The 25524-nt window shown below is 53.3% G+C and overlaps 1 protein-coding gene across 5 annotated transcripts in view; it reads left to right on the forward strand.

Moving 5' to 3' along the window:
- Positions 1-25524, forward strand: part of SDK1 (sidekick cell adhesion molecule 1) — a 659503-nt gene that overhangs the window by 518882 nt on the left and 115097 nt on the right. For all 5 annotated transcript variants that reach the window (XM_058442285.1, XM_058442281.1, XM_058442284.1 and 2 more), the window contains 5 exons: positions 2079-2194; positions 3829-4018; positions 6327-6425; positions 19754-19948; positions 22985-23186. In XM_058442285.1, coding sequence (XP_058298268.1) covers positions 2079-2194; positions 3829-4018; positions 6327-6425; positions 19754-19948; positions 22985-23186 — 802 coding nt within the window. The remainder of the gene's footprint in view (positions 1-2078; positions 2195-3828; positions 4019-6326; positions 6426-19753; positions 19949-22984; positions 23187-25524) is intronic.

Genomic DNA, 25524 nt, shown 5'->3' on the forward strand with positions numbered 1-25524 from the left:
TGGATGGAGGAATGAATGGATGGAGGAATGAATGGATGGATTGGTGAATGGATGAATGAATGAATAGATGGATTGATGGATGGATGGATGGATGGATGGATGGATGGATGGGATGGATGGATAGATGGATGGATGATGGATAGATGAGTGAATGGATGAGTGAATGGATTGATGGGTGAATGGATGGATGGATCACTGGATGGATGGATTGATTTATGGATAGATGGATGGATGGATGGATAGATGAGTGGGTCTATGAAAGAGCAGAGGAAGTCCCCGCAAGTGTTCCTGCTACAGAGGTGCATGCGTGCATCCTGCTGTTCTTGGAGCCCTATTAGGGCTTGTGAAGGAGAAGGGAACAGATGCTTCCACTCACCTCTGTGTGCCATTGCCCTACCAGGCACCTCAGTGTTTGCTTTCATTTTCCTTCTATAGGCTAGGACTGGCCATAGCATCTTCTTTTCACTTTCTTCAAAACAACTAGCTATTGATCACCTGCTGACCAACAAGTGCTGGCCACCAGGAGGGGAGAGTGAGAAGACTCTTAAGTAAGGAAGGTAGGCCAGGCTTAGCCTTTCCCAAATGGGACAACTGAGACACAGTTGATCAGAGCAGCATCTCCAGCTCCCACCCTGAGTCCAGCCTTACTCCATCACTCCAGGCTACTTCCCTGGTATTCTGGAGACCACCCGAGTTCAAAAGGAGACTTTGCCACCAAACAGTAACCTCCCAGAATCTCCATTGCTTCATCTGCAGAGTGAACCCCCCAAATGGGACATGGTGGACTTGAAGTGTCTTTCCTCCTTTTTCAACCATGGGGGCCCTGAAGTATGGCGGGATCTTCAGGCCCAGCTGAGAGCAACTCTTCCATGCTGTTTACAGTGCCTTCCCTGAATGCTGGGGGCTAGCTCAGGTCCGGGCTTTCCTATCTGAATGGTGTTTGAAGTTTAAATGGGTCCACAAGAAAATTAACAAAGCAAATAGAGATTGTCTAGAATATAATGCCCTTGTTTTTAGTTTCACTGCTTTTATACATATTTTATCTGAATCAGTGCAAACATATCAAGACAAATTAGTTCAGTGATGTTGTAGACAGAAGAGAGATTGCATGAAAGTAAGAAAATGATCTTACATGTGGGCCGGGCATGGTGTCTCACGCCTGTAATCCCAGCACTTGGGAGGCCGAGGTGGACAGATCACTTGAGGTCAGGCATTCGAGACCAGCCTGGCCAACATGGTAAAACCCCGTCTGTACTAAAAATACAAAAATCAGCCAGGCATGGTGGTGCATGCCTGTAATCCCAGCTACTTGGGAGGCTGAGGCAGGAGAATGGCTTGAACCCAGGAGGCGAAGTTGCAGTGAGCCGAGATTGCACCACTGCACTCCAGTCTCAAAAAAAGAAAAGAAAATTTTCTTACATGTGTATGGGTCAAGAATGGCATGGCTGGCCTCGGCTGCCCATCTCCTTGTAGAGAAGCATTCATTGAAATGGATAAATGTGATTTTCTCAGCTTTAGTTTTCTGATCGGTAGAAAAGGGGTAATGATACCTACTTCATTGGGATCATTGTGGAATTAGATGCAATTATGTAACTGAAGGCAGTTGGCACAGACAGGCACCGGATAAGCACCTAGTCAACCTACCCTCCCTTCCCCTTCTTTTGTGTAAATCCTCACGTCCCCTCCTCTCTTCAGCCTCTCCTGTCCCTATCACAGAATACCACGTTTAGAGCTGTCAGTGAACTGGTGTGTGTCTGAAAGTCAGGATTTCCTATTTGAGTTAAAAGTCTGCAGTTTCCACAAGTTAATACAGCAAACAGACCAAGCATCTTTTTTTTCTTGCTGAGTGGACTCAGGTAAAATTGAGCTGCTAAGTACCCAGGATTTATGGAATTTGTTGCTAATATTAAAGAGATTTACATGTCCGTTATACTCCTGCAGGTTTAATCTGATCACTACAAAATGCTCCGAATACGTTGCTATTTCAAGGACAACTTGATTATTTGGGTGAAAGCTGGATCTTTATATGTAGACGCTCTAGATTTTGGATGCCAATCTACTTCATTGGTTCTTTGCAGTTCCTTCAGCCGCCCCTGAGAACGTGTCAGCCGAGGCTGTCAGCTCGACCCAGATTTTACTGACATGGGCATCCGTGCCGGAACAGGACCAGAATGGGCTCATACTGGGCTACAAGGTGCGTGATGGGATGACCTCCCTTCGCTTAAAGAGTGGGCTGGAGAAATGTGAGCACGTGCCATTCCCCCAAAGCAACGAGCTTCCTCTTCTCCCACAGATCTGCAGCGCCAGCCAGTTTGTGATTTTTATTAAGACATCCAGTTGTCTTACCTAAGCCTCATTGCAGCCTGGGAATTAGGCATCAGTATAACCACACCACAAACGCCAAAACAGGGCGCCAGAAGAAAACCACAGCCGGAGTGGAACTGACCTCCGGGCCTGCACCTGGCTCTGCCCTCGCTGGCCTCGGTGCCGCGGGCCAGTTACTGAAACCCCGTGCCTGTGTCTCCCCGCTTGTAAAATGGGAATAATGATGGTAGCTTTGTCCCAGGGTTGGTGTGAGAATTCAGTGGGTCTTTTACACAGCATGCCTTGCTCGTGTGAAGGGCTGGGTGAGGTGGATCGCTGTGTGCATGTTTCTGTGTGTGTCATCACGGTCCTAGCAATGGCATCCGCTGGAAGGGTTGAATCTGTCCCAGCTTCTCTAGGGAGCCATTTCTGGGTTCCATCTTCCATGCATCCACCCCACCCCTTTAAAACCCCCTTCTGTTCCTCGTTCCATCACTCAGGGGCGACAGGCTCTCTCTCCCCATCTGCTCCTTGGCTCAGCAATGCCAAGCATCACAATGAGCTTTTTTGGACCCAGCCAGTGAGGCCACACTTGTCTCAGTGCTGCTCCCTGGGTTTTGCGCATGCCTCCTCCACCTTTCCATACTTCACATCCCTATTCTTTGTTTCCCCTGCCTGCTCTCCTATGTCTTCCCACTTCCCCGGGCATTCTAAGTGCGCCCTGCTGGCTCTGTGACACATGGCAGTCCCATTGAGGGGATTCAGTGACCAAAACTTCACACCACATTCCTGGGGCCCCAAGAAACGTGCTTGTTGTGCTGTTTTCAAACGCCTCCCTGTTGATGCTATCCTTTATGGCCTTCCAGGTCCCCGATCTCAGGGAGCAGTTCAGAGAGGGTGGGCATTGAGTGAGGACTTAGCAGGGGGCCCTGGAGCAGAGCAGCTTGGGGTGGGGTGCCCTGGAGGAGAGCATCTTGGAGTGGGGTGCCCTGGAGCAGAGCAGCTTGGGGTGGGGTACCCTGGAGCAGAGCAGCTTGGGGTGGGGTGCCTACAGCATGCACAGCTGCAGATGGCCCAAGGAGGCCAGAGCTCCTGGTCTGTGTGAGGACAGCAGGTCTTCTGGGGCAGGAACCCAGCTTCCATGGCTGGGAAACCCAGAGGGCTGCTGGCTCCTGTGGCAGGAAGCAGAATGTGTCTGTGTTCATAATCGAGTCTTTGTTTTAGTGGCTGTGGTTGGCATGGCTGCAGTTGGGCCCTCAGATCTTGCAGATTATGACCAGGCAGCAGGCTCGCCAAGCCGTGGGCACTAACTCAAGCTCCCCTGGAGCACAGTCACTTTACCACCACCTTCCTCCCCAAATGCCAGCGTGGACAAATTAGATCCACAAGCCCTGCACACAGCCATCCTCAGGGAGAAAGCACAGTTGGCTGGGTCTTGATTCACGAAGGTGTCCTGCCCCACACCACGGCGGTCCCTCCGGGCACCCACCTCCTCATAACCCTCGTGCCGTGTGGATACCACAGATCCTGTTCCGGGCCAAAGACCTGGATCCGGAGCCCCGGAGCCACATCGTGCGAGGGAACCACACGCAGTCGGCGCTGCTGGCGGGCCTGCGCAAGTTCGTGCTCTACGAGCTCCAGGTGCTGGCGTTCACCCGCATCGGGAACGGGGTCCCTAGCACGCCCCTCATCCTGGAGCGCACCAAAGACGATGGTAGGTCCAGCGTTCACGCCTTCGGGAGCCTCACTGCCTCCCAGGTTGGCCTTTCCAATGCAAACAATTTGGACTGTTGTCGCTTTTAACTTAATTTTCAAACCACTTTCTTTTGCAGTTGAGGGAAACAAAACAAAATTGTTTTTCAGTCACTTAGCACTTATATGGCCAATTTCAGCCTGGAGTGGATTTTTACAGCCTAATTATGAACCTGTGCAGAGTTTCCCTCATAACTCTGCCATGGGCAGTGCTGGGGAGAGGCAGCAGAGGCTGGGGCGGGGCTGAGCTGTGGATGTGAGCTGTGGACACTCCTCTTGACAGGGGCTGCACACACCTAGTGTAGTGCCCCCTTATCTGGCAGCACATCCCAGGACCCCCAGGGAATGCCTGAAACTGCAGATAAGAGGGGACTACTATAGTTTAAAAAATCCACAGTGGACCTCATGCCTTAATTCTCTGGGTACTGCCCCGGTCTCACTGTTTGCATTGTGGGAGGTAATTAGAGATTATAGAAAGCCCTGTGTTTGATGGCCCGGGGTCCCCAGCTCCCTGTTTCCGGACCTGAATAACAAGCACACTTTGCCAGCTTTGTTTTCATGGAACTCTAAATCATCAGTACATATGTTTTCCCACTTTGCAGATGTCAAACACGTAAAGGTTAGCGCCTTTACATTTTCATTATTAAACAGACTGTAATGAATATGTCAGGGAGAGAAATGCAGATCTCCCCCCCAAAACACCCACCGTGGGGATCAGAGTGGCTGAAGAAGTGAAACACCTGTAGGTTTTCTTAAGCCTCTTTGCTGAGTAACTAAATGAGCCCATAAACCCTCTTAACTGCTGAGTGGAAAGCACTCTCTCCACGTTGCTGAGAGTGCCACCCCGATCCTCGCCTCGCCTCAGGGAGAGACGGGAACCCTGCAGAAGGCTTTGTCCATCCTTCCCTGACACGAGGTCTCAGGCTAGAGGGGGATCCAGGAGGGGACGGGATTGTGGATGTTGTTTCCTTGCAAAACTATCTCCAGCTCCAGTGTATTCCAGGCTTCCCCAATGAAAGTAAAAAGGGGCCTGTTAGAAGCTGTGTGTAACAGCAGGCCCACCGTCCAGCTCCGGTGTATTCCAGGTCTCCCAAATGAAAGTAAAAGGGGGCATATTAGAAACTGTGTGTAACAGCAGGCCCACTGCAACTGTTCCCTCCTGAAGCGGGCGCTGGTGAGTCCTGGAATGCCGCTGCTTCCTTTCCCACAGCGCTCATATAGACATACATGCCTTCCTCCTCTGCATTCCAGCATAATCCCCATAAACAGCCCGGGAGAGGGCTCAGGGGAGCAACGCTACTTAAGACTGAAGTCAGCGTTTGCATATCTATGACTTAATCCTAGTTGGGAGCCTGTGGCCTCCTTCAGACATTTATTTCACCCAAAAATAGGCGTCATAACACACGTTCAGAATTTAAAATACTGTTCCCAGCTTCATAGTCAAGGACAGATGTCAGCAGCCCAGAATGACGAACATACATCCTTTTATTTTCATATTAATTGTTTCATGCCCATTGCCTTTTACCTGGGAATCAACCGGTTATTAATTCCAACAAGAAGCTCTCACACTGGCCACACACTTACTTGCCTGTTCGTTTAAGTAAATGTATTTTATGAGGGCCATGACCCTATTATTCAGCAGTTCCACCACACCTAGCTGCTTTTTGAATTATTGGTGCACCAAACCACACACGAGAATTATTATATGCATTGGTGCACATCAACTCTTAATTATCTAGAATGATGCAGGAGAGAGGTGGCATGCCTACGAGAGAAATGATTGAGGATAAACGTGTTATTTCATCAGAAATTGTAACCTCCATTAGAGCTGGGAGGAACTTCAGGCCGCCTCATCTACCACCTGCTTTGCAGATGTCAAACCCAGTAAGGGAATCCGAGCTCAGATGAGGGAAATCCTTCCTCTCAACCTGATGTTTGCTCTCAGAGTCATTTAGTGACTGGTCTACTTGTGTCCTGGTAGGCTGGTTACACTCACACTATTCCTGGCATAGTTCGCGAGCCCTGCTTTTGAGTCTTGGAAAGCAGATGGGCAGGGTTTAAAGGGAAGGGTTTGCTCAAGATCCTGAGGGAGCCACACTACCAGTGAGGTTCCAAAAGTCATCAGTCCAAAACTTTAGAGGGTTCTAAACCCACGACAGCGTAGCCTGCGGTAGTTACTGCACCCAGCTGACCCTCGGAATCCTGTGTAACCTGTCACGCACCCAAGGAACATTGTCTTGACATCTGAATCCCTGTGGTTTTCCGTTCAGCCCCAGGCCCACCAGTGAGGCTCGTGTTCCCCGAAGTGAGACTCACCTCCGTGCGGATTGTGTGGCAACCTCCGGAGGAGCCCAACGGCATTATCCTGGGTAAGGGAGCGGCGATGGCTGGGCGTGGTGGCTCAGGCCTGTCATCCCAGCACCTTGGGAGACCGAGGCAGGCAGATTGCTTGAGCCCAGGAGTTCAAGACCAGCCTGGGCAACATTGTGAGACCCCATCTCTCCAAAGAAAAAATTCAAACTATTAGCCGGGCATGATGGCGTGCACCTGTTGGTCCCAGCTACTTGGGAGGCTGAGGTGGGAGGATCTCTTGAGCCCAGGAGGTTGAGGCTGCAGTGGACCAAGATTGCATCACTGCACTCCAGCCTGGGAGAGAGTGCAAGACACTATCCCCAAAATAAGAATTAAAAATAAAAAAGAGTGATGGTGTTTAAAAGGAGAGAAATAACAATCAAGTTGGTGTCTTCCCTGTTTGTTAGATGTTTATGAGGTTAAACAAAAGCCTGTCTCCAGCAGCCTGGCATTTCCTGAACCGAGATGATCATGGGCCTCTTGACTGTTTTCTGAGCTATGTACTAAAGGTTTTTCGTATGGAATGAAATTTACATTTTGTTAACCTGGAATTTCTTCCATTCGTTTGCGGCTCATGGCGATACTGTTTGTAACCGACCTTCCCTTCCTCTCTGAAATATCAGGCTATTTTGATGTGTGTTTGAGAAACAACAGGCTAGTTTTTCAGAGAAGATGCAGACCTAGCCTTTGTTCCCATGTTCTTGGAAACATCTTTCTGCTACAGCACTTGCACCCAATCCTTGTAAAAAGCCACTGAGATGAAGCACATGCCTTGGGTCCCAGGGAATGTGTTTACTTCTGACTTTTCAGCATTACAGCCGGCATACCAACTCTGGTAACACTGATGAAAAGCCTGAATTTTTCCCAGTTCTCCAAAGCAGCAAATTCTATTTTAAAACATCCCCAGTTCCTTGACTCATTCACCCTTTCACAGAGACAAAGTAAGGACTTTCCCTGTGCAGGTGTCGTACGCACAGTGGGGGGTGAGGAATGAATGAGGCACGCCCGTCCTCAAGTTGCCCACAGTCCCGTAAGGGAGACACGCGTTGAGAGTACAGTGAGATAAGCCATCTGAAAGAGGTTTCATTCAGTGCCTCACACACTGCTCCTTCTGGGTAGGGTCTCTGTGGGTGGAAAGCTCCTTTTGAGAGGGATCTGGAGATAGGTGGCTTCTAAAGCCTCGTAAGAAGGGAAGAGGGCTGTCCACTCAGCCAAGACCGAATGCTTTCAGCCTGTGGGAGCACTGACAGCTCCAAGGCTGGGGATGGAGGCTGGGCCAGGTCTTGAGCTACTGTGAGCTCCCTGCTGTGTCCTGGAGAATGTGGCCCTGAGACCTGGACATTTTAAACTGGGCTGTTAGAGGCAAGCGCAGCAGCCACAGAATATTGCCCCAGCCCCAGGTTAGCTCTCAGGATATTGCCATACCAGACACCCCTGATTCAGCTAGCCTGTGTTCTAGGTGATTAACGGTAGTTATAAACCCAGACTTACAAACAGGTGGTAAAATTCACCACTTTTGCCTGCATTTGATCTTAGGATTCTAAGACTTGGTTTGAAGAAAGTTTCACATCACTAAAAAAAAGTTTGGAGGCCTGTGTTGAACGGCAGCAGGAGCTCATCCAAGGTCTTTGAGTGGGAAAGCTGCGCGATCAGATTTACCTTTTAGGTAATCACTCTGGCAGCCTGAGAAGGGTGGATGGAAAGTCAGATATTTATTGAGCCCTTGCTTCCCTGAGAGGGGGCCTGGAGCTTCCTAAGTCTTCTGCACAAGGAGGCTGTGGCCTATTTTCGCTTTGCCTCTTTCTTTACATGATTTCTGGAGTTGCTAGATAGAAGTGTTTGGCTTTGAGTACGGCATTTCTCAATCAGGCGACCTTTGGAACTGCGGGTTCCTGCTACTAAAATCTCAGATGAGCAGCCACCGTGGAGGTGAGCATTTCAGGGCCTGGCCCGGCGGAGAGGGAGCTAGGAGCCACATCTGGTGCCTGCGCAGTGAGCCCAGTCTTGGGGTAGGAAATGGTCTGCCCAGCAGACAGCTGTGGCGAAGAGATTTGCAGGAGCCCCACCTAGGCAGGCCTGAACCTCAGTACAGCACCCAGGCATCCGCCTTTTCTGGAACAAGCAGGACTAATATCTGATTACCCAGGAGCTGTCCCCAGCATGCTGTGAAACAAGAAACATTGACAGAGGCACAGGAGTCCACAAGAACGGTGTTCCCCGTGAAGAAGCAGGGTCACCCCAGCCCCACCTCCACCCTGGCAGGGCCCCTGGCTCCCACTGCTGGCCTCGGTAGACCCTCCCAGCAAGTCCTCACTCTGTGGTCACCTCCGTCCACTCACTGTCAGCTTAGCGGGCTGCCAAGAATCAGTTCTGGAGTGCGAAGGTGTGGGAGCAGTGCAGGAGCAAAGCATGCTCCTCTCTTCATCTATGCTTCTCTCTTGCCATAAACGGACCCGTGCTCAGATTCCAGTGCTGTGACTTTGACTCAGGGCTTCCTTGCACACGTGGGGAGGCTCTGGCCTCAGCCGGCTCTAGGCCCCGCCCTCTGCCTGACACACCCGCTTCTCCGGGGCCTCTGCCCCTCCTGAGGACTCACGCCGATGTCCTCTGTAGCCCCGGGTCCTCACTGCCCCGCTGCCTGCGTGTGTCCACCTGGTCAGGCTTCTCCTCAGCACGCCCGCCGGCACGGCGTGAGTCCCGCTGTCCAGTGAGCCCATCAGCTGGTTTTATCATCTGTCGTTTACTTTCCAGAGTGTCTCTGACATTTTCTTTTTCCGATGACAAGAGCACTATAGAATGATAATTGAGGCCGCAATGAAATCCCATTTCACATTCACCAGATTTGGCACCATAAGAAGCGGTGATAATGCCGAGTTTACATGAGGATATGGAGAAACAAGACCCCTACACCCTTGCCAGGAGCGGGAGTTGGTGCGTCCACTTTGGGGAGTGCCCTGGCAATACCCAGGAAAGGTGAGCGCGTTCACACCGCACCCCAGACGCTCTGCACTTCCAGGCCTTCACCCTAGAGAAATTATTGCGTATGTGCACAAGGAGAAACGTCCAAGGATGTTCATTACAGATTCACTGAAATAGCAAGAAAGAAAGCAGCTCTCATCTGCACAAGTCAGATGGCACGAACCTTGGGGCTGCCTGCTTTTCCTTCCCCCTGTGTTTTCAACACCGCATCACTGACAAGTAGGCCGGCAGCGTGGGTAACGTTTTGGACTCAGATCTCAGGCTATGCTTATTAGCTGGGTGAACTTATGCATGTTTCTTAGCATTCCTATGCCTCAGTTTCCCCATCCGTCAAAGGGGAAGCACATTTGTGCCTCCCTCACTGGTTAAAAGAGTTGCACTTAGAACAGTGCCTGCCACATAGTGAGTGCTGAGTAAACGTTAGCTTCCGTATCACATGGAATATTTCATCGTTTCCCTGGCACCAGAGGAGGCTGGAGGCTCTCTGGACTTGGGAGCTCCTCCTGGATCACCGGGGGCTCAGCCTGGTCCTAGTATTCCCGTTGCATGCACCAGTGGTGTGCTGCCTTGATTTGTCCTCCATGACTCTGGTTGCTGAAGCAGAGGGTTCTTGCCGACAAGAGGAAGAAAACTTAGAAGGCTGCTTGGGTTACAGAGAGTTCCTAATGTGCATCGAGAGGTATGGATCTTGATTTGTGGTCACTGAAAGCCACTGAAGCCCAGGTAAGGAGAAGGATAATCATTTAAATACTTTGAGCACTCCAGCCATGCCAAACACTGCTGAATCACACAGCACCGTGTCTACCTGCGAAGCAGACAAGCTCACTGCCAAGCCTCCTCTGTCATGCAGCACTGGGTTGTAATTGTAATGCATGTTGTCCGGGTAACCTGTGACTGTGTCATCACAGCCGGTGCACCACACGGTGGAGGCTGCAGGAAGACGGGAAGACACTTCCTGCAAATTCAGATGGGTGTTCACAGGGGAGAAAGCAAAACATCTTTTCACCTGACTCACTTTACATCCAGAGACCTTGAATCAATGTTCCCACTCTGGCAGGTGGCCTTCTGAGTACATAAACACCTCTGCCGCCCAAGCTTTTGTAATCTATATCAAAACATGTTCTTGCATTTCCAAAAGAGATTAACAGCATGAACCACGGCAGGCGCCTAGAGGAGAAAACACTTGCTTATTTGCGTAAATATTTTACTGTGGAGTGCTTTTAGCATTTAGAACTTTTCTTTGGGTGGATGGGGTTGGAACCCCCTGATGGGGTGAGATGTCCCTCCCTCACCCACCAGCTGACACCACATGGCCTTAACTGCTATTACGCTAACATGATGATGCGTGAGCTCTTCAGACCCATGTGGGCCTGCCCTGGGCAGACACGCGGGATCCCGCCCTGCCAGCAGGAGGGCCTAACATTTACCTTTAAGCTTATTACGAAGGGCGTGCGGGAACTCTGCTGAGAATCAGGAGCTCCAGCAAATATGATCCCTGTTTGCAGATTCAGCGTTTTGATGCCCAGCCCTTGGATGGATAAGCTGCAAAACCCACAGGCCACGGCATCTAGGCTCGGCCAGCGTGGGCCTCCTGGGGTGATTCAGTGGCTTGCGGGTTCTCTGACCCACTCGCCCACCAACAGCAGCTGCAGAGAGATCAGCAGCACATGCCCCTGATGGTCGTGCTTTGGGGTCCTGAGCACTGGGGCCCCAGTGATGCTCACTCAACAGCAACTCTCAGACAATGCCTTTTGTTTCCCAGGGAAGTGCACAATTCATTAAAGGTTTGCAACCAGCTGGGCACAGTGGCACACACCTGTAATGCCAGCTACTCAGGAGGCCGAGGCATGAGAATGGCTTGAACCCGGGAGGTGGAGGTTGCAGTGAGCCAAGATCGCGCCACTGCACTCCAGCCTGGGTGACAGAGCGAGACCCTATCTCAAAGGCTTTGCAGCCACCTAAATTTAGTCCAGATAGAAGTCTCCAAATTGCTCTGTGTATAGATCTGCGGTGTCAGTCTTCAGGCTGAACCGGAGCTGAGATGCCTATAAGGCTTCCAGTATCCAGCCTCAGCTCCTTAGTGCCACCTTCTTGTGTCTCAAGCAGTGGACGGTTCTGGAACTTGTCTCAGGCCCGTGGCACAGTCCCTTTCTGGATTCTGATTGTCTAAGTGCGCGGTGCCGCCTCCGTCTTCCAGGTGTATTCAGAAACCCACTCCGGCCTCTCACTTGATGTTTTTAATCTTCCATTTGGATCAATGTGTCTCGTACTTGGCCTTGCTCCTTTTAATGCCTGTATTATCATAATTCACCCATACCCTTAAAAATTGGGCTCCTCGTAAGCCGCATTTTACTGCTGCTATTGATTCGGCCTGTTCATTCCTCCCTCGCACACGCTGCCGTCTTCTGGCCTTGCGTTGCTGAAGTTCAGCACGCCGGTGTTTCTGATCTTGCTGTAACCGTAATTACATAACAAGCCTTTTCCACAGAAACGCTCTTATCTCTGAACACCATCTATCATTATTCTCTAAAAATACAAGGACTATTACTCAGCTGCTCCTTTGTGCCATTTATGTACAGAAAAAAAGCTGTCTTCTATTGTCCATCGAGTCTAGGACTTCTTAAACGTGTCAAGGTGAGCTATAGGCATTCATCTTTATGTTCAGCAGACCGTGGTGTGGCGATCAGCTGATATTATCTTTATTTTAAGGCAAATAATAGGAAGGTACAAATAGAACCCACGGGCCAACGAATTTTCTTCCAGTGCCTAGGGAACCAGATCAGAGAGAGAAGAAGAACCCAGATTTCTGCAATTAGCAGGGATGGCGTCGTGCTTTGCAATCTGCATACATTATCTCACTGGGGCTTTGCCAGGCCTGCATCCTAAAGGTCAGGGGAGGGGAGGGCGACCCCACTGCAAACTCCCCCCTTCCTACTTCGGCCCAGCAGCGCTGCCACACAGCGCAGTATTAAGCAGTCATTAAAATTCATGCTTCTAAAGGGAAAACATCCTTTTTCTATGTTGTGCAGAAATCGCAGAATGAAAACTCGTATTGAGTGTGGAAATCCAGCTTTGTTGAGTCCTCACATGCACAGAAAAATGATTACCAAAGGCCGGGCGCTGGCTCACGCCTGGAATCCCAGCACTTTGGGAGGCCGAGGCGGGCGGATCACCTGAGGTCAGGAGTTCGAGACCAGCCTGGCCAACATGGCGAAACCCCGTTTCTACTAAAAATACAAAAATTAGCTGGGCATGGTGGTGCACACCTGTAATCCCACCTACTTGGGAGGCTGAGGCAGGAGAAACATTTGAACCCGGGAGGCAGAGGTTGCAGTATAGCCGAGATCACACCATTACACTCCAGCCTGGGCAACAATAGCAAAACTCTGTCTAAAAAAAAAAAAAAAAAAAAGAGAGAGAGAGGAAGGAAGGAGGGAAGGCAAAGAAAAGAAAATTGATTACTAAAAAAAGCCCCAAGACAGCTACAGTTATCTCTGAGTGGCAGCATGGCCCTGCTGTAGACCAGCATGCCATCACCCCAGCTTCCAGGCCATCACCTGGGACTCTGCCCAAGGGCTTTCTGTGGCTGCCGGAGCCTGCTAGGTTTTGAGGACTGGGCCGTACATTCAAGGGGTGCCCCCAACAGCCCTCAACCAACTGCTGAGAAGCAGTGGGTGCACACTGCAGCTCTCCCTTGTGTCGTGCATGGGGCATGAGGCTAACAGGTTCTCCACTGGCCCCCCCTGGGGGGGTGGAGCCCAGCCCACGGCCCCTGCCCTGATGCACACACATTCATCAGCTTCTTCTCCGTCTCACTTCTCTACCCACTCCCTCTTTCCTGGGGTGACCTCCCAAATGGCCACTTGCACTCCAGTCTTGGCCGCAGAGTCTGCTCCTGGGGCACCCACCCTAGGGCCAAAGGTGATTTCATGGGTTTTTTTTTTCCTGTTTTTTTTGGATGCCTTTTGTACGAAAGAAGCATCTATCTATCTATATGTATAAACAACTATATGTATATATATGTGTGTATATATGTACGTCTGTGTGTGTGTGTGTGTGTGTGTGTGTGTGTGTGTGTGTGTGTATAAAATCTTGAAAAGCTGAAGCCCCAGGAGCGCAATGGGACCGAGGGGCTGAGAGCTTTAGCACCGTATCAGAGGGCCTCACCCTGCACTGTCTGGGCTGTCTTGGAGCTGGGTGGAGCCCTGGGGACTCAGGCAGGGAGAGTCCATCAATGGGAAGGATCTCGTAATGGGGCAGGGCCTCAGGCCTCTCTGAAAAATAAGACTCTTCTGTCCTGCCATGAGCCTATTCATTGTGCACCTCTGGGCCAGTTCTGCAAACGGTGACTCCTGCCAGGCCCACGGAAGTGTGACCTCCAGAGTGCCTTGTCCGCCTGTCACCACTTCCCCGGGAGCACACAGGTTCCCTTCTTCGTGCTCTGGCTGCTGCAGACAGCGGCACTGCTCCTGCGTGCCTTCTCTGCCGCCCCGCTCCACCCTAGCCTGCACCTTACAGGTTGCTTGTCTCCCTCTCAGATCTGGTGGCTTTGCCTCCAGCCCCCACTGCATAGTTCTCTCCCTGGGCCCACCTCAGCTGACCTCTTTCCTGATGCTACTCCCCAAGGGTCTTCCCGAGGACTCTGTCTCTTTGGCACTGTCTGGAACAATTCAGCCTCCCCAGACAGGAGCCCTCACATGCTAGAGGCGCGGCTCTGGAGATGGGCCCGAGTGGGACCCCCGGCCCCACGATGAGGGACTGTTTCTAGATGTTTTGCAGTTTCCCCCACTCTGTGACAGTCACCTTCTGAGTATCCTGCTGAGTGACTTTCTCTGAATTGTTTTCTGTTTTTTTCTCCCTTTTCTTTAATCATCAGAATCCCATGATACTGCAGCAGGAGGGAGCTAAGGCCAACAGCAGGGTATCCTGGGAAGAGCTGGGGCTCGATGCCGAAGGACCCCCGCCCTGCCCTGTGTACTGTGTGCTCGTGGGCACCCAGCGCCTCCTTGCCTGCAAATGTGAAATGGAAACAGGAATATCCACCTGGGGAATGTCATGAAGTCTTAAGTGGTAGCTATGAAGTGCCTGGAATATAGAGGCCCCTAATAAACTGCGGCTCCATTTTAAAAAATGATTAATAGAAGCTGGACACAGTGGCTCACGCCTGTAATCCCAGCACTTTGGGAGGCTGAGGCAGGTGGATCACCTGAGGTCAGGAGTTCAAGACCACCCTGACCAACATGGAGAAACCCTGTCTCTACTAAAAATACAAAATTAGCTGGGCGTGGTGGTGGGTGCCTGTAATCCCAGCTACTCAGGAGGCTGAGGCAGGAGAATCGCTTGAATCCGGGAGGCAGAGGTTGCAGTGAGCTGAGAACACTCCGTTGTACTCCAGCCTGGGCAACAAGAGCAAAATAACATCTCAAAAAAAATAGTTAATAGAGGCTGGACACAGTGGCTCACACCTGCAATCCCAGCACTTTGGGAGGCTAAGGCAGAAGGATCGCTTGAGCCCAGGAGTTCAAGTCCAGCCTGGGCAACATAGCGAGACCTCATCTCTATTTTAAATTTTAAAAAATGATTAATAGCAAGAGATGAGAACTGAGAGTCAGGCAAAGGTTAGAACTTGCCTGAGGGCTGGGTCAGGACCCAGGTCCCCTGGCTCCCTGCTGTCCAGTCAGGAGCTTCTGAGAGAGAGGCAGGGACCAGAGTCAGGGATCACACATGAGAAACAATCCACAAATCCGAGGCAGTGTATCCTCCAAGGCAGATGAGGTGAGGCCCACGCGGGGCGGTGAAGGGGCAAGTGCATAACCATGTAGTGGAAGCCTGTGTAGTCTGCAGCATGGCCAAAGGCAGGGCTCACCTTGGAGGACAGAAGAGTCAGGTGGGGCCGTTGATAGAAAGGAGGGTCTGTAAGCAAACCTCGGACGGCTTGTCAAGAAGAAACCGGTTCCCACATAATCCCCAAATCCTGTGATCCACAAGACTTGCCTTTGAACATCTTCATTTCATCTCAGGATTATTACCTCTAGCAATGGAATAATCTGGGCAGAGATAAAACATGGTGAAACAGTAAAGATTAAACAATAATGAAAACACATCTGTAACCATGCCCTGCTCCTGAAAGTAAATACTACCTCATTAATTCAGACATAGTCACTGAAGGGCAATTTGGGATTTGAGCGAGAAGTCTTAATCACACACAACTCTCCAACATATTAAGTAACAAATCAAGGGAACTCAGGTAGGCTGGTGGGATCTGTAGGAAAGGCACATTCCAGGCCATCGGGGATGCTGGGTAAGGCCCTCGTTAGTCGCCTGTCGGGGCCAGGCCTCCGAGCATCTTCCACGCAGGGCTTTCTCTTTCTCTTTTAGGGATAGGCATGTTTTTGTTCTTGTTTTTGAGATGGAGTCTCGCTCTGTCTCCCGGGCTAGAGTGCAGTAGCGTGATCTTGGCTCACTGCAACCTCCGGCTCCCGGGTTCAAGTGATTCTCCTGCCTCAGCCTCCCGAGCAGTTGGTATTACAGGCATCCACCACCACGCGTGGCTAATTTTTGTACTTTTAATAGAGGCGGGGTTTCACCATCTTGGCCAGGGTGGTCTTGAACTCCTGACCTTTTGATCCACCTGCCTCAGCCTCCTAAAGTGCCGGGATCATAAGTGTGAGCCACTGCGCCCGGCCAGGATAGGCATGTTTTTTCACACGGTGAAGAAGAAATATTTTGAGCCACTGTGCAAAATCAGTGAGGTGATCCCACCTCAACAGTGTGGAGGGAGCAGGCTAAACCCTACACATACATACATGAGTCTGTTTTTAATGCATACTTGATTTTTGCTGCTTTAGGGAAAGATTCGTATCTCTTCACCTCTAGGAATGATATTCAAATGCCTGAACTTACACCCGGCTGCACATCATTCTTGATGGTTTTGGTTTGGTGTGTGTTTGTGGTTTTTTTTGTTTTGTTTTCTGTTTTTGCTGGAGACAGAGTCTTGCTCTGTCACCCAGGCTGGAGTGCAGTGATGCGATCTCAGCTCACTGCAACCTCCACCTCCCGGGTTCAAGCGATTTTCCTGCCTCAGCCTCCAGAGTAGCTGGGATTGCAAGTGCCCGCCACCACGCCTGGCTAATTTTTGTATTTTTAGTAGAGACAGGGTTTCGCCATTTTGGTCAGGCTGGCCTCGAACTCCTGACCTTGTGATCCACCCACCTCGGCCTCCCAAAGTGCTGAGATTACAGGCATGAGCCACCATGCCCTGCTAAAGTTTTGTATTTTTAGTAGAGACAGGGTTTCACATGTTGGCCAGGCTGGTCTCAAAGTCTTGACCTCAAGTGATCCACCCTCCCTGGCCTCCCAAAATGCTGGGATTACAGGCGTGAGCCACTGTACCCAGCTGCTTTGCACTCTTTACCTGGCACATTTACGTGATTTTTGAGCCATGTGAATATTATACATCTCAAGACATCATAACAATATTGAATGTCTTTAGACAAAAGGCAGCTTAAACCTAGAAGGTCTCCAAGATGAACATCGATTCTGTGGCCAGAGATGCTTTTTCCAGGCAGAACGCAGCCGCCCAGAGACCTTAGAATTAAGGTTATTCTCCTGGCCCCAAGGAAGCAGGACATTGTTGGGGAATTTACATTTTAAGGGGGAACTCCGGCCCAGGGAGTCCTGCTCTGAGGCCGCTCAATGCTGAGCACACACCGTAGGTAGTTAACCCCATCAGGCATTGCAGAGTTGGGGGTGTCACTCCTCAGGGCCTGGCTGGAGGCTTGGCCATGTCTGTTCTGGGCCCCTGTGCTGCCTCCAGTGGGCACTCACCACCCCGTCCTGAAGCTGCAGAGGCCTAAGGCGCCACGCCCGCATCAGTGCCTATGGACAGGTCCTGGGAATAAGGTTCCATGGAGGCTGTGTGAGGAGTGATAACTCTGTGGTCATACCAGCCACCACAGGGTGAGGGACTGCTAGGGAAGGTGTCCTGCCAGCTGGAGGAGGGAGGAGAAGTCGTGACTGCGATTGTTTTATAATGATATTAAAGCCAGGAGCAACCAGGCATGGCTGTGCCAGCCAGGTCATTACCACCGCGAGTCCCCAGAGCCCTCCTGGCACCCCATGAGGTGTCCTGTCATCTCCTTGCACCACGTAGTCCAGCAAACTGAGGCTCGGAGAGGCTGCATGGCTCATCCACGGTCACACAGTGAATGATTGGCAGAGTGGGATTCCAGCCCAGAGGTGCACCCCCAAAGGCATGTCCTTCCTTCGAGGGGCCTGCTGGCTTCTATTGGAGAGGACGCTTCTGTGTGATGGGCCCTGGGGTCCGTGGTCCCAAGGAACCTGGTGAGGGGATGCCCTCCCTTTGCTCACAGATCGGTGCGGGTGTTTACTTCTCCCAGGAAGAGTAGGCACCCGCGGGGCTCCAGCCCGACTCCCTTGTCACTTTCTTGCTGGGGACCCCTCTTGGAGCTTCATGGCCTCGTCCTCGTCCTCATCTCGTATGCTTCCTGGCAGGGCTGTGGCGAGGGTCTGGCATGGGAAGCGTTGCAGGGATACAGCAGGGTCCCTGGATGTGCCCAGCAGTGTAGCCGCTGTGGTCATGCTCTCCTCACCATCAGGGTGCAGGGCGGCCAGGAGCCCCGAAGCCTCAGAATGAGCTTCCATTGTGTGTGCACGGCCGACTCCCTACTCTCACTATGCAGGGTTGGGGGAAACAGGAGGCCGGGGGAAGAGCTGGCCCTCTCCCTACTCTCACTACACAGTGGTGTGGGGGAAGGGGAAGCCAGGGGGAAGAGCTGGCCGCCATCTCTGGGCTGCCCTTGGTCGGTCAGTGACTGGGAAGGAACAGGATTCTAGCAGGGACACCCTTGCCAGAGGCCTGAGACCAGCAGGGCCACATCCAGGAAGTCTCAGGACTCCCGGTCCCCATTGTGGGGAGGACAGCCTGTCCATTGGAGGTGGGGCAGCGGCTGCAACAGCCACTGTGGGGGCCTAAGTTCAGGATCCTGCAGACACCTGGGGGCTCACGGAGGTGGCGGCGTCATGGACAGGGCAGGGCGTGTGTCCCTGTCTATGTGGTGGTGATGACGATGCTGATGGTGAGTGGTGATGCCTGGGGCCTGATGTGAGGATGCACTTGAAGCCTGACCTCTGTGTAATTGTCCTCCCACCTCCCAGATGGCGGGCTGGGGAGGGGCTTGTTAAACCCTTGGATGAGTGACAAGGCGCAAGAGCTGGGAGGTTGCCTGTAAGCTCGGTCGTCCATGAGCTAGAGACCCGAGAGCAGGCAGAGCTGAGAGAGGGAGGGGTTCACCCGGAGCAGAGGCTGAGGGCAGGGGCAGGCAGCGTGGGGTCACCCGGCAGCTCCTCCCCACAGAGGGTGAGCCCCCAATGCAGAGGCCACTCCACGAAAAGGCAGCACTGGTGAGGCCAGAGCGTGACTCTCTTCCCCCTATGTGTCCTCCCTTGTTTAACTCCAACAGTTATTAATATTTTTGGAAGCCATAGTGCCCCATCATTTCTGGTTTTAATCAGCACAGGAGTTCAGCCGCTGGACCACACGTTGTCTGTGAGCCAGGCAGGGTGTGGACTGGAGCTGCAGAGTTAACAAGGCTCCTCCAGACGCCAGCGGGGGAGGCCTGGGGCGGCCAGTGGAGAGGGGTCATCGCTAATAAGGAACGTCTGGTCAACCCCCAGCCCCTCCCAATTGAGCAACTCGGCAAGCCAGGAGCCCTCCCTCAGCTAGGAAGCACAGGGGGATTCTGTAAGCAGAGCTGCCCTGGCGGAGCTGCTGGGGAGGGGTGGGGCCACAGAAGGGGCTGGATGGACGTTGCTGGGATCCCTGGAGGGAGCTAGGGGTCAGAGATGCAGGCAGACAGGGAAGACAAAGGAGGGAAGGAGGAGTGGCAGCTGTGGAGCTGCTGTCCTGCCTGGGCAGGCCATGCTGTCATTGGCAAGAATTAAAGGACTTCCTAAGGGAGCGAGGAGGAGGGCCAGACGGCAGGAGGGAGGGAGAGGCAGAGACTGAGAAGTCACAGCCCTCTGGGGAGCAGGGTGGGACTAGGTCCCTGTGGCATGCTCGCTGCGTGCCAGCATCCTAAGGAAAGATGAACCCGTGTTCACACCTTGTTCCTGTGAAGGATGGAGCAGGAAACAAGCTTCACAGGGAAATCCACGTGGGGCCCCACCATTCATAGCCGTGAGACCACCCTTTCAGTGCCCAGGCAGTGACCTCCAGGGACGGGGAAGAGACAGATGGCCGTCCCGGGGTTTCTGTTCCAGGGGTCAGCACAGAGTGTGGGCACAGGGCTTCCCTGTGCCGTGGGTGGCTGGCTCAGCAGCTGTCTCCCATGTCATCTGCCCGCAGGGTACCAGATTGCCTACCGCCTGGCCAGCAGCAGCCGCCACACCTTCACCACCGTGGAGGTTGGTGCAACGGTGAGGCAGTTCACAGCCACCGACCTGGCCCCGGAGTCCGCATACATCTTCAGGCTGTCCGCCAAGACGAGGCAGGGCTGGGGGGAGCCACTGGAGGCCACTGTCATCACCACTGAGAAGAGAGGTAAGATCTTGGGGGACCCGGGGGTACTGCGGACGTGGCGGGTGCCACTTCCTCAGTCAGGCCCTCTGGGGTCTGCGGGGTACCTGGGAGGCTTCGGCCTTCCCTTTGGAGAAAGAGAAGGGATGTGAGCATTTACAAAGCACCCACTGAGCCCGACACGGAGCTGGGCACACTATCAAACAGCATTGCGTTCACACCTTCAGCTTCACACCTGCTCTCTCAGACATGTGAGCATTGCGTTCACACCTTCGGCCTCACACCTGCCCTCTCAGACACGTGAGACGGTCTCAGGTTTAAGGAGAGCAACATTGCTCACAGAGGCCGAGTACCTGGGGCAAGGCTGCAGAGTCACCACGTTTGAGGGTGAGCTCCCCGAAAGCAGCCCCCAGTCTCCGATGTTAAACCCATGTCCTCCGTGGAGCAGGTGCTCAGTAAGTAAGTTTTCCAAATAACTGCCTTCCCAATGAGAACTGCCAGGCGGGCAGGGCTTTGCTCCACGCATAGGGGCAGGTGCTCCGTGCACTGCGCTTGGCCTATCCTCCCTGCAGCCCATGGAGCAGCATGGCAGTAGCTCCGATTTTTACCAAAGATGAGACAGAGGGAACTGAGAGTTTTATTAATTTGCCCAGACACGCAACTGCAGAGCTGAGATTTGGACCCCCCTCTGACACCACGAGGCCAACTCTTCCCACGAAAGTCTATAGCGGGCAGCCTTCCCATTGGGCTCCATGCACGTCATTGGGCCTTGCAGTGCCCAGGGTTGGTGCCACAGGACCCTCACCTCAGCAGCCCCGGCTCCCACTCCAGGTCCTGACGTCACGGCCAGACCCAGGGACCCTGTGGGAATGAGGACAGGCGGGAGCTTGCAGGCACTGCTGCAGGGATACTTGGAGCACACAGCTCTGGCCACACTCCTATTTTTGTTTTTTCTTTTATTTTTGAAACAAGTCTTGCTCTGTCGCCCAGGCTGGAGTGTAGTGATGTGATCATGGGTCACCGCAGCCTGGAATGCCTGGGCTCAAGCAATGCTCCCACCTCAGCCTCTCCAGTAGCTGGGACTATAGGCACACACCACCCAGCTAATTATGTTCTGAAGAGACAGAGCCTTGCTATGATACCCATCTTGGCTGCCCAAAGTGCTGGGGTTACAGGCATGAGCCACCGTACCCAGCTAATTATTTTAATTTTTGTAGAGATGGGGGTCTTACTACATTGCCCAGGCTGGTCTCCAGCTCCTGGGCTCAAGCGATCCTCCCGCCTCAGCCTCCCAAAGCTCTGGGATTGCAGGTGTGAGCCCCTGCCTTTGGTCCTCCCATAGCATTCAATGAAAGCACATCCCCTCCATGACCATTACCACTATCATTATTATTATTATTAATGTTATTAGCTGGAGGGACGGAAGCCGTCAGTCACCACAGACACCGGAGGTGCTTCTGCAATTAAAGCACATGGAAGAGATTCCCTGTGAAAGGGATGCCCCATCCCCCTGCTGCCACCCTAGGTATCAGCACTCAGGGCTGTTGGCTTCTCAGGAAGATGGTAATGGCTCTCCAGCTAACATTTTGACTTCATTCTCGAATGTATTCCTGTGGTTTTATGGTTCATTTATCTTAAGCATTGACTGTGCCCCTCTCACGAGCCAGGCACATGTGCAGGTGCATCACAGACACAGTGTCACAGCAGGTCCTCTTATTTCTCGTGTCCTGCCCCACAGTCCCACCCCACAGCCCCGCCCCACGGTCCCGCCCCACAGCCCTGCCCCACAGTCCCCCCCCCACAGTCCCACCCCACACTATGCCACCTGATTATCGGGCCCAGAGATTTCAGAGATTTTCCACTGGGGCCCCCATCCTCCATCCTTGTGGCCCAGGGAGAGGGAATCCAAGAGACTTGCTAGTTACCACTAAGTCCAAGAGAGCCGTTGAAACGGGATACTCTGGGCTACCTCCCCTCCGGAGACCAGGTGAAATCACACAGCCAGAATGTGCGCTTAGGGAGGCAAGTGCTGATGAAGTGAGACCGGAGTCCTCCTCCCACACCCACCACTGCGGACCGACAATCAATTGCCGCTTTACACACGCCACGCATTCTAATCAGAATCAATAATCTTCATGATAAACAATTAAACAATTATTCCTCCCGCTGCAGAACTTCTCTGCTGAAATTGATGGGGTGCAGAGGCACAGCGGTGGCAGACGATGGGCACTCCAGGCCGGGCCTGGCCCCGGGCACCCCACGTCCCCCATCCAAGCTACTGCAGACACCAGAGGCAGTGACAGCCCAGAGGCACCCTCACCTACAGCAGCACTGAGTAGACACGGTAGATGCTTTAGGCCCTGGGTGACTGCAAGAAGGAGGAAATTCAGCGTTAAAGGTGGACTGAACACAACATCAGAAAAAGACCAAAGGGACCACAGGGCTTGGAGCAGCCCCCAAGACCTTGCGACCCCAGCTGTCATCACAGACACAGTGCCTGGTGGTCTGGCAGCCCAGGGACTCCTGTGTGGCTTTGTTCCTGTCTGTTGGTCTCTACGAGTAGTGTATCCAAAGTTAGCCTTAAGAGAGCTGCTCGGCCGGGTGTGGTGGCTCATGCCTGTAATCCAGCACTGTGGGAGGGCGAGGCAGGCAGATCACGAGGTCAAGAGATCAAGATCATCCTGGCCAACGTGGTGAAACCCTGTCTCTACTAAAAATACAAAAATTAGCTGGGCGTGGTGGTGCACGCCTGTAGTCCCAGCTACTCAGGAAGCTGAGGCAGGAGAATCCCTTGAACCCGGGAGACAGAGGTTGCAGTGAGCTGAGATCACGCCACTGCACTCCAACCTGGTGACAGAGTGAGACTCTGTCTCAAAAAAAAAAAAAAAAAAAAAGCCTCTCATCTCCCTGACGCAAGGAAGGGACTGGCTTCAGACTGTCTGATGCATGCAGGCAGCTGTCACGGGCGGGCAGTCAGCTCTGTACAGCCGCGTAGCCTGGGATCCTCCTTGGGAAGGGCAGCCTCTCACATGTCCCTGGTCTGTCCTCATTTGGTTGCAGAGCGGCCGGCGCCCCCCAGAGAGCTCCTGGTGCCCCAGGCGGAAGTGACCGCCCGCAGCCTCCGGCTCCAGTGGGTCCCGGGCAGCGACGGGGCCTCCCCCATCCGGTACTTCACCGTGCAGGTGCGAGAACTGCCCCGGGGCGAGTGGCAGACCTACTCCTCATCCATCAGCCACGAGGCCACAGCCTGCGTCGTTGACAGGTACCAAGAGAGCAGGAGGACCTCCCCGGGAACAGGGCCCTGGCCGCCTCCAGCCAGCTCTTGTCCAGACAGTGGGGAGTCTGTGTGCAGATGCACCCCTGAGAGCACAGGCCCCCTTTCTTTTTGACACTCCCCATGCTGGGAATCCCAGAACCCCTGGGTCCTGGACCCACTTCCAAGGGCCTATTCCCAGCCCCTTCCTGGAGTCTGCTCTTCCAGATGTGCAGGGCTGGTTGGGACACCCCAGGACCCAGGGATTGGCGAGGCAGGGGTGATGGGGGGGTAGGTTGGACATGTGGGCTGGAGTCCTAGCCCCTCCCAAGGCTGGCAATGGGGAGAGGACCATGTGGAGGAGGCCAGGGCTGGCCTCGGGTGTCCAGGGCTGGAGGGACGTTGCATCCCCTTGCGTTCTCGAAAGCAGCAGGGAGATGGATGGCACCACGAGTATGGTGCTTCCTTAGTGATGGCGGACGGGGAGATGGGAGGGCATGCCTGGGACACGACTAGAATCTGTCCACTCACTCAGTTATTTGCTGGACCTCTGGGCTCAGCATGGGAGAGGGTTGCATTGACAGTAGCAGCGGCGTTCTGTGGGTCCCCCAGGGTCCTCACGACTGCGGTTACAGACCCACCCACTCTTTACAGACAAACTGCCACAATCACACAGATGGGCATCCCAGGGCTTGGAAGCCACCCCAGGGGTCCACACCCTCACCGTGTGCCCTGCCCAGGCCCTCCTGGGGCCTGTCAGATTTGCAGTCCCTGCCTGGGCAGGGCCACCCGGGACACCAGCCTTGTGCTTCTCATCAACCCAGAGTTTGGTCACCTGTTACTGAGCTCACACTCCAGGGGGTCTTGGAGTGAGTCCCTCTGTGTCCGAGGGCTCTGGAGCCTGCACCAATGCCTAAAGGGGCCGAGACGGTCGTCTCCAGGCTGGCCGAGCTTCCTCTGTCTCTCAGATGGTCACATAGGTCAGCTCTGCATCCCTACAGTCACCCAGTGAGGGGAGACCACGATCCCACTCTACAGAGGAAGGCCAAGGCCAGAAACATCGGTCATTCGCTCATATCCCCTGCCCAGCCTCCTGGTGCCCAGCCGCCCTCGTCTTCGAGGCTGCCCGTCTCAGCCCTGCCTGACTGAACCTGAATGTAGGGAGGGAGGCAGGTCCCAGGTGAAGCCCCTGGCAGCTCCTCAGAACACCACCCTTGCCCTGCTCTGCCCTGGGGGCAAAGGTCAGGCTTTGGAGTGAGGGCTGATTGGAGTGTGGGTGTCGCTGGTCCTAGATGTGACAACAGGGGGTTTCAAAGAGAAGAGAAACCTTCAAAACCCCCATCCCTGGCTTGAGGACCAGGCCCATGACGGAGGTGAAGCACTTGCCCGGGGATGGGTGGCCCACCGGGCGTCTCAGTACAGAGCTGTGAAGCTGGAACTGTGCAGGCTCAGCCTGGCTTCTGCCGCTTGCCGTTGAGTGATCTGAGGCAGGTGACAGGTTCTCAGGCATCTCCAGCTCCCTGGTCTTTGAGTTGCGAGGCTTGGAGATGATAAGGCCCTTTGGACGATCATGGCCATGGATGCCAGTATCACCTTTGCCACTCCCACATGGTGTCCCCAGGAGGCACAGCTGGGTGTCAAACGCAAATCCTGACCAGAGTCCCTGAGCAGTCCAAGGAGGGTCACGCAGACTGTCAGGAACCCATGCTGCGGCTCCCAGGCCCCCACTGGAGACCACAGACCAGCAGGGAAGCCAGCGCCCCAGTGCACAACTCCAGCTGTCTGCGGCCCCAGAGGACCCACCCTGGCACAGCCACCCTCTGCAATTTCATGGTCCAAGCAGCCCTCTGCTCTTCTGAAAATTGAGGTGGAATGGTCCCTGCGCACAGGGCTTGTTTCCAGCAGGGCCAGAGCCACTGCCTGGCCTCCCCCCGTGCAGGGCACAACATCTGGTGAGGTCCGTATGCTGGCAGGTTGGAATTTAGAAAAGTTGTTCTGTCCCCACAACTGTGGTTATGCCCCTTATATTAGGAAAACGAGGCTGCAGCAGCTCCGGCTTGATGTCCCCTCTGAGGGGTTTTCCCTGGTGATCTAGTCACTCAGCTTCCAGACAGTTAGAGCTCTGACAGGACTTCACCACCACCACCGCCATCCTCATCACCATCATTATTGCCAGGATCACACCTGTCGTTTTCAACACCACTTCCATGTGTCATTTCGTACAATCTTTGTAATAACCATGTGGACATACAGACCAGACTTCTCACTATTCCCAATTTACACACGCAGACATTGAGGCAGAGATATCTTAAGTAACGCATATGCGGGTGCCTCAACGTCTCTAAAT

This window comes from Hylobates moloch, unplaced genomic scaffold (genome assembly GCF_009828535.3).
Source record: "Hylobates moloch isolate HMO894 unplaced genomic scaffold, HMol_V3 SCAFFOLD_1, whole genome shotgun sequence".
NCBI classification, from domain to species: Eukaryota; Metazoa; Chordata; class Mammalia; order Primates; family Hylobatidae; genus Hylobates; species Hylobates moloch.